This window comes from Bos indicus, chromosome 7 (genome assembly GCF_029378745.1).
Source record: "Bos indicus isolate NIAB-ARS_2022 breed Sahiwal x Tharparkar chromosome 7, NIAB-ARS_B.indTharparkar_mat_pri_1.0, whole genome shotgun sequence".
In the NCBI taxonomy this organism is placed as follows: Eukaryota; Metazoa; Chordata; class Mammalia; order Artiodactyla; family Bovidae; genus Bos; species Bos indicus.
In genome coordinates, this window is record NC_091766.1 from 38,094,263 (window position 1) to 38,102,931 (window position 8,669).

General features: G+C 62.3%; 1 protein-coding gene across 2 annotated transcripts in view; it reads left to right on the top strand.

The window, feature by feature from the left end:
- The window catches only part of UNC5A (unc-5 netrin receptor A), a 64,413-nt gene that overhangs the window by 54,360 nt on the left and 1,384 nt on the right, over positions 1-8,669 (top strand). The window contains exons 3-15 of one of the 2 annotated variants that reach the window (XM_070793303.1): positions 66-209; positions 459-562; positions 741-921; positions 1,571-1,738; positions 2,320-2,484; positions 3,556-3,744; positions 3,866-4,168; positions 6,467-6,554; positions 6,793-6,961; positions 7,143-7,376; positions 7,486-7,635; positions 7,721-7,885; positions 8,466-8,644. In XM_070793303.1, coding sequence (XP_070649404.1) covers positions 66-209; positions 459-562; positions 741-921; positions 1,571-1,738; positions 2,320-2,484; positions 3,556-3,744; positions 3,866-4,168; positions 6,467-6,554; positions 6,793-6,961; positions 7,143-7,376; positions 7,486-7,635; positions 7,721-7,885; positions 8,466-8,644 — 2,239 coding nt within the window. The remainder of the gene's footprint in view (positions 1-65; positions 210-458; positions 563-740; positions 922-1,570; positions 1,739-2,319; positions 2,485-3,555; positions 3,745-3,865; positions 4,169-6,466; positions 6,555-6,792; positions 6,962-7,142; positions 7,377-7,485; positions 7,636-7,720; positions 7,886-8,465; positions 8,645-8,669) is intronic. The other variant, XM_070793304.1, reaches the window with a different exon arrangement.

The window sequence follows — 8,669 nt, forward strand, 5'->3', positions numbered from 1 at the left end:
CAGGGGACTGGACCATGAGGACGATGCGCGAGACACGCCCTTGCTCCCCACCCCTCCCCTCTCAGGACTGCCCTCCATGGAGGTCCGCATCAATGTGTCGAGGCAGCAGGTGGAGAAGGTGTTCGGGCTGGAGGAGTTCTGGTGCCAGTGCGTGGCGTGGAGCTCCTCGGGCACCACCAAGAGTCAGAAGGCCTATATCCGCATTGCCTGTGAGTCCGGGGCGGAGGGGCCTCAGGGTGTCACCCGGGAGGAGGTCCCATAAGAAATCCTCAGGTCCTGCCTTGACAGCTGGAGGGAGTGCTTACAGATGCCGCCCAGCCACCCACTACGTTCCCCTCGGGCACTGGACGCTTCTTCCTGGCCTGTGCCATGGTCTCTGCAGGACCAGCGGACAGGGTCAGCCAGGCTGACCCAGTGTGAGGCACTCAGCCAGGGAGACGCTTCTGTTCTGCCCCCAGATTTGCGGAAGAACTTTGAGCAGGAACCATTGGCCAAGGAGGTGTCGCTGGAGCAGGGCATCGTGCTGCCCTGCCGCCCACCGGAGGGCATCCCCCCAGCCGAGGTGAGCGGGGCTGCAGTGCCACTCCAGGTGGGCAGTACCACTCCAGGTGGGCAGTGCTCCCAGGTCTCAGCCTGCCCTGCCCAGCCCTCCAGGCTGATCCCCCCCACCCAGGGGCCACGCTCGCTCCAGGCAGGGCCAGCACAGTCAGGCGGTGCAGTGGCATGGCTCCCTCCCCCAGGTGGAGTGGCTCCGGAACGAGGACCTTGTGGACCCATCCATGGACCCCAATGTGTACATCACGCGGGAGCACAGTCTGGTGGTGCGACAGGCCCGCCTGGCTGACACGGCCAACTACACCTGCGTGGCCAAGAACATCGTGGCTCGTCGCCGCAGCGCCTCCGCTGCTGTCATCGTCTATGGTGGGCCCCGGTGCTGGCAGGGTGGAAGGGCTCCGGGCATAGGCAAGGCGCTGGGGTGCCTTTGTGGCAACCACACGTGGCTGGCTCCCTGAAGAGCCAGGACCGGGCCGACCGAGCTGTGGCCTGATGGGGAAGGATGGGGAGAGGGCTGGCTGTGGCTGTTCAGGAGTGGAAGGGCCTGTCTGGACAGAGGTGTTATTGGTGGCTGGACCATCCCTTGGCTTACCTGTGGTCAGGGGACATGGTGCAGGAGGAGATGAAGGGACAAGATGGAAGTCTAAAAATGCGACAGACCCCAGGGTGGAAGCAGAGTGACCCGGGCACCCCCAGGAGGAGACAGAAGGAAGGGTGCGGGAGTCACCCCATAAAAGGCTGGGGTTTGGGTTGGAGGAGCATGTGGGAGCTGCAGCTAGGGTTGGCTCTCCTGAGTGCCTGCAGTGCCCACCGGGAAAGGGGCTGTGGAGCAAGCGCTGCCAGGCCCCAGGGGGCAGAAGGGCAGAAGCGTGGCCTCCCCTCCAGGGCTTTTCTCTCAGCCCAGCTGCAGCCTGCCCACTTCCAGCTCACAGCCCCTCTGTCCTGCTCTGGCCCCTGGGCCAGCATGTCCAAGGAAGCCCCCGCTCCCTGACCCAGTCCTTCTCTGTCCGGCCAGTGAACGGTGGGTGGTCGACGTGGACTGAGTGGTCTGTCTGCAGCGCCAGCTGTGGGCGCGGCTGGCAGAAAAGGAGCCGGAGCTGCACCAACCCGGCGCCTCTCAACGGGGGTGCCTTCTGTGAGGGGCAGAATGTCCAGAAAACAGCCTGCGCCACCCTGTGCCCAGGTACCAGCGGCCGCCACCTCCCGCATCGCTCTTCACCACGCCATCTCCGTGCCCTGGCTCCATCGTGCCCACCAGCCTGCTCCCCATTGGCTCCATCCCACCCACCCACACGCAGGGCCAGGTTCAGTCCAAGGCCAGGATGGGGTTCAGTGTGATCAGAGGCAGGGCTCAGTCTGTGTGCAGACTCAGCCTCAGCGGAGGGGCCGAGTCACAGAGTCCGAGGTACTGTCGGGACAGGGACAGTCCATGTGGGGCAGGGCCCAGCCTGGTACTGTAGAGCCACCCGCGCCTGGGATCAAGGGGTCATCGTGCGACCGAGGGCCCTCACTGCCCCAGGGCCAGGACGGCCCCTGGTGTGGGAGAGCCAAACAGGCCCAGCGTCATTGTGCCTCCTGTCATTAGCATGCGTCATCCAGGCCCGCTGGACACCAGAGGGCTTGCAGACTGGCAGGCTTGGCCCTGGCCCTGGCGTTGCACCAGGTCTGGCTGCCCAGCAGGGCCACGCTGGCAGACAGCCTGGGCTATAGCTCCCTGGGCTGACCGTGCCATCTCCTCTCTGTCCGTGTCTGTCTCATATCTAGTGGATGGCAGCTGGAGCCCATGGAGCAAATGGTCGGCCTGTGGGCTCGACTGTACCCACTGGCGGAGCCGTGAGTGCTCAGACCCCGCGCCCCGCAATGGAGGTGAGGAGTGCCAAGGCACTGACCTGGATACCCGCAATTGTACCAGCGACCTCTGTGTGCACAGTGAGTCCTTTCCACCCAGGAGCCCTCTTGAGTTTGCCAGGATTGGCCCTGCCCGCCCTGGGGCAGTGATGGCTCAGGGAGTCAGTCCCCTGCCACAGGCTGCACCTCCTATTCAAAGCTCAGGACCTCTGGGGGACACCCCCATCCCTAACACACCCAACATGTGCCCACATACACCCCAATACTTCCCACACCTGCCCTGAAACTTGCATACGTCGGTGGTTTTACCATGCACACCGAGCCTCTGGGATTGTCTCCCAAACCCCTTCCCATCCTCTCCTACAGTTTTACCTCTGCCCCGTCCCCCAAGTGCACATACAAGTCCTGTGGGGACACCAGGCTTGTGAGGCCTGTTAATTACAAGGCCATAACTAACAATTAAAGATCTCTGTTGGATTTTTTTTCTCTAGAACACACCCTCCCCCATTCTTTCAATTAAAAACCTAATTATCTGTGTCAATTCCTTTCTGATGGACATTTCTTTCATTATGCAAAACCCTTCTAAAATCAATATCGCCTCCTCCGGGCAGTCAATCACTCTCTCCTTAGCCCTGCCCCAGGCCGGGGTGGCGGGGTGGAGGGTGGGGAGGGGATGGGGGAGGTGGGGAGCAGGCAGAAGAGAAGAGCCCAGCATCCCTGCTCCAGGTCCAGGGGTTGGCCCGGAATCAGATTGGCAGAATCCCCCACCCCCACCCCCTGCCCCAGAAAGCAGATTCCCTGCTTGAGGGATCCTAGGCGCTCACCCTCAGTCTCAGCTGCCCCTGGCCCCATGGCCCCAGAAGAACCGGTTTAGCCGGGAAAGTGGCTCTTCCCCACCTCCATTCTCTGTCAGCAGCAGCTTCACTATGAATTGAGCCGGTGAGGCATGCCGCCTGCCCAGAGTGACACAGTGAGGTGGTGGCAGATGCAGGACTGGAATGCATGCGCGCTGATATTTCATGCCGCTTGCTGCCACCCCCGGCGCTGATGCCCAAGGAGCGGAGGCCCCATCCCCCTGCAGTGTAGACTGCTCGCCTCTCCTTTCTGGCCTCCTGCCCTCTACCCCTCTCAAGGCTGCACTCTCTCCCACAGCTGCTTCCGGCCCAGAGGACGTGGCCCTCTATGTGGGCCTCATAGCTGTGGCGGTATGCCTCCTCTTGCTGCTGCTCGTCCTCATTCTTGTGTACTGCCGCAAGAAGGAGGGATTGGACTCGGACGTGGCCGACTCGTCCATCCTCACCTCAGGCTTCCAGCCCGTCAGCATCAAGCCCAGCAAAGCAGGTGGGGTGCCCCCGCCCCCCGCACTCATGCCGGGGCCTCCACGCCAAGAGTCGCCCACACTGGGCTGCCCCCACCACCCCCCAGCCCCTGTGCCACTCTGAGTCCACCTTGATCCTTGCAGACAGTCCCCATCTGCTCACCATCCAGCCAGACCTCAGCACCACCACCACCACCTACCAGGGCAGTCTGTGTCCCCGGCAAGATGGGCCCAGCCCCAAGTTCCAGCTCACCAACGGGCACCTGCTCAGCCCACTGGGCAGTGGCCGCCACACGCTGCACCACAGCTCGCCCACCTCGGAGGCGGAGGACTTCGTCTCCCGCCTCTCCACCCAGAACTACTTCCGCTCCCTGCCCCGCGGCACCAGCAACATGGCCTATGGGACCTTCAACTTCCTCGGGGGCCGGCTGATGATCCCTAATACAGGTGGGTAACACCCCTGGGTTGCCCCCAGGGAGCTCTAGGAGGCAAGACTAACATGAGTCCCTCCTGGAGGAGGGTGGGACAGCCTTGACGTTCCTCCAGTGCCTCTCAGCCTCACCGTGAGAGCTGGGCCAGCCCAGCAAGGAAAGAGGACAGAGTACTGGTAAGGATCCAGTCTCTGGGATTGGCACTGAGATGGAGGCCAGGGCTGTCTCCCGTCTGTTGCCCAAGGACACAGTATTACTGTCCATTCATCTGCATAGCCAGCCAGCCTGTGTGTGCTGGGCCCTAGGCCCCAGGGAGCTGGGGGAACTAGTGGAGAGAGAGCAGAGGAAAAACATCCGGACAGGGGCTTTTCCACCCAGCACCTCACAGAAACCCCTAGGACATCTGAGAAAGAGCCACGGTGCCTGGTGTGACTGCCCGCTCCCACCCTGACATCTTTTATTTCCTCAGTTTCAGTGACCCTGCATGGCCCAGACCTCCTCGTCCCCCTGCAGCTGCTTCTGGAGCCTGCTCCCTAAATGCAGGTGTTTCCCAGCGCCCCCTCCCGGGGCCCTCTCCGCAGATCTCACCCTCTCCACGGCCTCAGTCGCCGTGTCTGTGTAGATCACTCCCACTCCCCCATCCCCAGCCGCGGTTCTCCTGGGTGATGGAACCGCACACCCAGCTGCCTCCTGGGCAGCTCCATCTGTATGTCTCACAGCACCTCAGGTTCCTCGTGCCTAAAACAGCACCGTCTCCCACCCTCCCCCAGAACCTCCTCCCTCCCCGTGTTCCCTACCTCAGGGACAGCACAGTCGAGTTGCTCAAGACAGAAACTGGGAGTCACCTTGACCTCCTGCTCTTCCTCACTTTTCCCCCTTCACCTCCACCCCAGCTTCATTCATGTACTGATCGCATCCTTCTTTCTTCTCCACTGTGCCTGCCTCCTTCTGCCTGTCTTTCCTGCGGCCTCTCCTGGCCTAGGCCACCACACCTGCCTCTCGTCTGGTTCACAGCTGCAAGCATTTACTCATAGGAGCCAGACTTGATCATGTCCCTTTCTGGAGTTTCCACTCAAAGCCCGAATGACAGAAGCACAAGGACTCGTCCCTTGGGGCCTCCCCTCCCCTACACGCTTCTCCTGCACTTGGTAGCCTCGTTGTCCTTTCATGAACCCAAATACACTGGGCTGCCCTTCGCACACACGGCCTCTCTGCCCCCATCCACTGGCCTAACTGCTACTTCCCCTTCTGGTCTGGCAGCTCTCCCTCTCTCTCTCTGCTTCATGGTCTCCTTCAGCGGGGCTGCTAGGGGATGGTCCTTGTCAAGATCTTAGAAAAGGGCAGGCACCCAGTGGGTGCTCAGTGACTATCTGCCCCTCACTTCCCAGCAGGGTGGTGGCCGGGGGGCTCTGCGCCTCTCTGCTCTCACCCAACACCCAGCACCCTTTGCTGCCATCCACTTACCTGTTTCCCTGTGGGCTGAGTGCTCCGTGAGAGCAGGGCTCATGGTTTTCCCTCAGCGTTTGCATTCGCTGAATAAGTACCTGCCTGAGCATACCCTGCCACAGAGCACTCACACGTGGGTCACTCAGACTGTCTGTCACCACCCTGGCAGCTGCACCAGGAGGCAGCACAGGAGCATGAAGTGGGCAGGAGCCACAAATCCACCACTTCTGGCTTCACTCTCCCTCCTGGGCCCCAGCAGATGCTTTCAGATGCTGCCCCTTTAGACACTGGGACAAAGGTGAATCAGCCAGACAGGACGCATGTGCAATGGGATCCAAACTAGGGAGGGCTGCCAAAGCAGGCAGGGTTGTTAAAGGGCCCAGCCCCACCCACAGGGGGCCACTGCCCAGCACAGACCAACAGAGCTGAGGTACCTGCCCAGAAGTGGTCGAGCTGAGGGGGAGGAGAGGAGCTCGGGGAGACCAGGAGGATGGAGCGCCCAGAGGCACAGCTATGGGGGTGGCTTCAGAACAGCAAGTGTGCAGGGCAGGCTAGGCCCAGGGCCAAGGGCCTTAACTATCAGGAGCTGGGCTTATCCTGGAGGCAGGGCAGGTTTTAAGTGGGTGATGAGGGTGGGAGGTACAGCATCCAGAAGTTTCTGTACCCAGGCTAACTAGGCATGCATTGCCCACATGAGTTCCCTCAGCTTTGTGCCCACTGGCCAGCCTGGCAGTCCCAGTGGCACCTCTGTTCCCAGGCCAGGCTGGCACCAGTCAGTCCTCAGAGGGAGGCTTAGGGCGGGGCTGGCAGAGTGGGGCGTTTGGTGGCTCTGCAGCCCTAATAAGCTCTGGCCCCTCCTCTGTCACAGGCATCAGCCTCCTCATCCCCCCGGACGCCATACCCCGAGGAAAGATCTACGAGATCTACCTCACACTGCACAAGCCAGAAGACGTGAGGTGTGGGCATGGGCCCTGCTGATGGGGCTGGGTGGGTCCAAGCCCTGCCTGCTGTCACCCTGGTGCCCCTGCCCTCTCCCCCACCTAAGGTGGGGTCTGCTCTGGCCTGGCCCAAGGGAGGGCAGGGTAAGGGGTGGGGGCATCCCTAAGTGCCACTCAATTCCACAGCCCTCTCCTCAGGCTCCCAAGATTGTCCCCCTGACGCCTTTCCCTTCCCACCCATATTTCCCCACTTGAGGTTGCCCCTAGCTGGCTGTCAGACCCTGCTGAGTCCCATCGTTAGCTGTGGGCCCCCTGGAGTCCTGCTCACGCGGCCCGTCATCCTCACCATGGACCACTGTGGGGAGCCCAGCCCCGAGAGCTGGAGCCTGCGCCTCAAAAAGCAGTCCTGCGAAGGCAGCTGGGAGGTGAGCCGGAAGCCTCCCCCATCCCCCCAGGCTCGGTGGAGTCCACCTTCCTGCCTGGCCCCTGGGCCCTGCGCCCTCCCCAGTCTCTGGCCACTCCTTAGAGGCAGCTGGCCGGGAGGTTACCCACCGGGTCCTCAGGCTGCAGCTGGCCACGACCTGACCCGTCGGGCCCTGCCCACAGGACGTGCTGCACCTGGGTGAGGAGGCACCCTGTCACCTCTACTACTGCCAGCTAGAGGCCGGCGCCTGCTACGTCTTCACGGAGCAGCTGGGCCGCTTCGCCCTGGTGGGAGAGGCCCTCAGCGTGGCTGCCGCCAAGCGCCTCAAGCTGCTTCTGTTCGCCCCAGTGGCCTGCACCTCACTCGAGTACAACATCCGAGTCTACTGCCTACACGACACCCACGACGCACTCAAGGTACCTGCCACACAGAGGCTGGGCCGGAGGGCTGACCGCCCCTGGCCCTGGGAGGGGGGCAGTAGAGAGGGTGCCCCTGTGGGCTTGGCTGACACCTGGGGCACTGCAGGAGGTGGTACAGCTGGAGAAACAACTGGGAGGACAGCTGATCCAGGAGCCCCGCGTCCTGCACTTCAAGGATAGCTACCACAACCTGCGCTTGTCCATCCACGATGTGCCCAGCTCCCTGTGGAAGAGCAAGCTCCTCGTCAGCTACCAGGTGAGGACGCTCGGGGTGCTGGGAGCCGGGCTTAGGCAAGCCCGGCTCCCCTGACACCACCTCTCTGTAACCCCCCTGCCCCCAGGAGATCCCCTTTTATCACATCTGGAATGGCACACAGCAGTACCTGCACTGCACTTTCACCCTGGAGCGTGTCAGCCCCAGCACCAGCGACCTGGCCTGCAAGGTGTGGGTGTGGCAGGTGGAGGGCGATGGGCAGAGCTTCAATGTCAACTTCAACATCACCAAGGTGGGCTGCACTGCATAATCTGCTCCCCACTCTGGGCCTACCCGGCCCCCCAAGCCCACCTCCTAGAAACCACGTGGCACTTCCTCCAAGTGTCCCGAGGAGGGAGGTGTAGATGCACATGTAGTCAGAGGTAGACAGAGACTGTGGGGCTTGGGGAGGGGGTGGAAGAGGGTAGGGAGCCACAGGACGGGAGGGGGAGGCAGAGCTGGTCTGGGGGCCCTGGAGGACTTCCGTGAGAGGAGGGGCTTGTTTGGGGCTCAGAAGGATGAGTGCGAGGTGGATGAGGCAACAGTGAGGAAGCAGAGTGGTGGGTAGAGACAAAGCGAGGAGAGCAGAATTCAGTGGTCAGCAGAGGCTGGCAGGGGTGACTAGGGAGGGGTGGAGGGGGAAGGAGAATGGGGTCAGAGGCTCCTCCCCTCACTGGCTGTGTGACTGTGAGCAGATCGCTGCACCTCCACACTCCAGGTGGCCCATGGTAGGTACCCATGTGTGCCCTGGGATGGTCCAAGCGTCTCCCACCCAGCACGTGGGCTGGGCTGGGCAAGTTCTAACAGGTACCTCCATCCTTCCCCATCTCCAGGACACGAGATTCTCTGAGCTGCTGGTCCTGGAGAGTGAAGGGGGGGTCCCAGCCCTAGTGGGCCCCAGTGCCTTCAAGATCCCCTTCCTCATTCGGCAGAAGATCATTACCAGCCTGGACCCGCCCTGCAGTCGGGGTGCCGACTGGCGGACTCTAGCCCAGAAACTCCACCTGGACAGGTGGGTGGGAGGTGGGCAGGGAGGG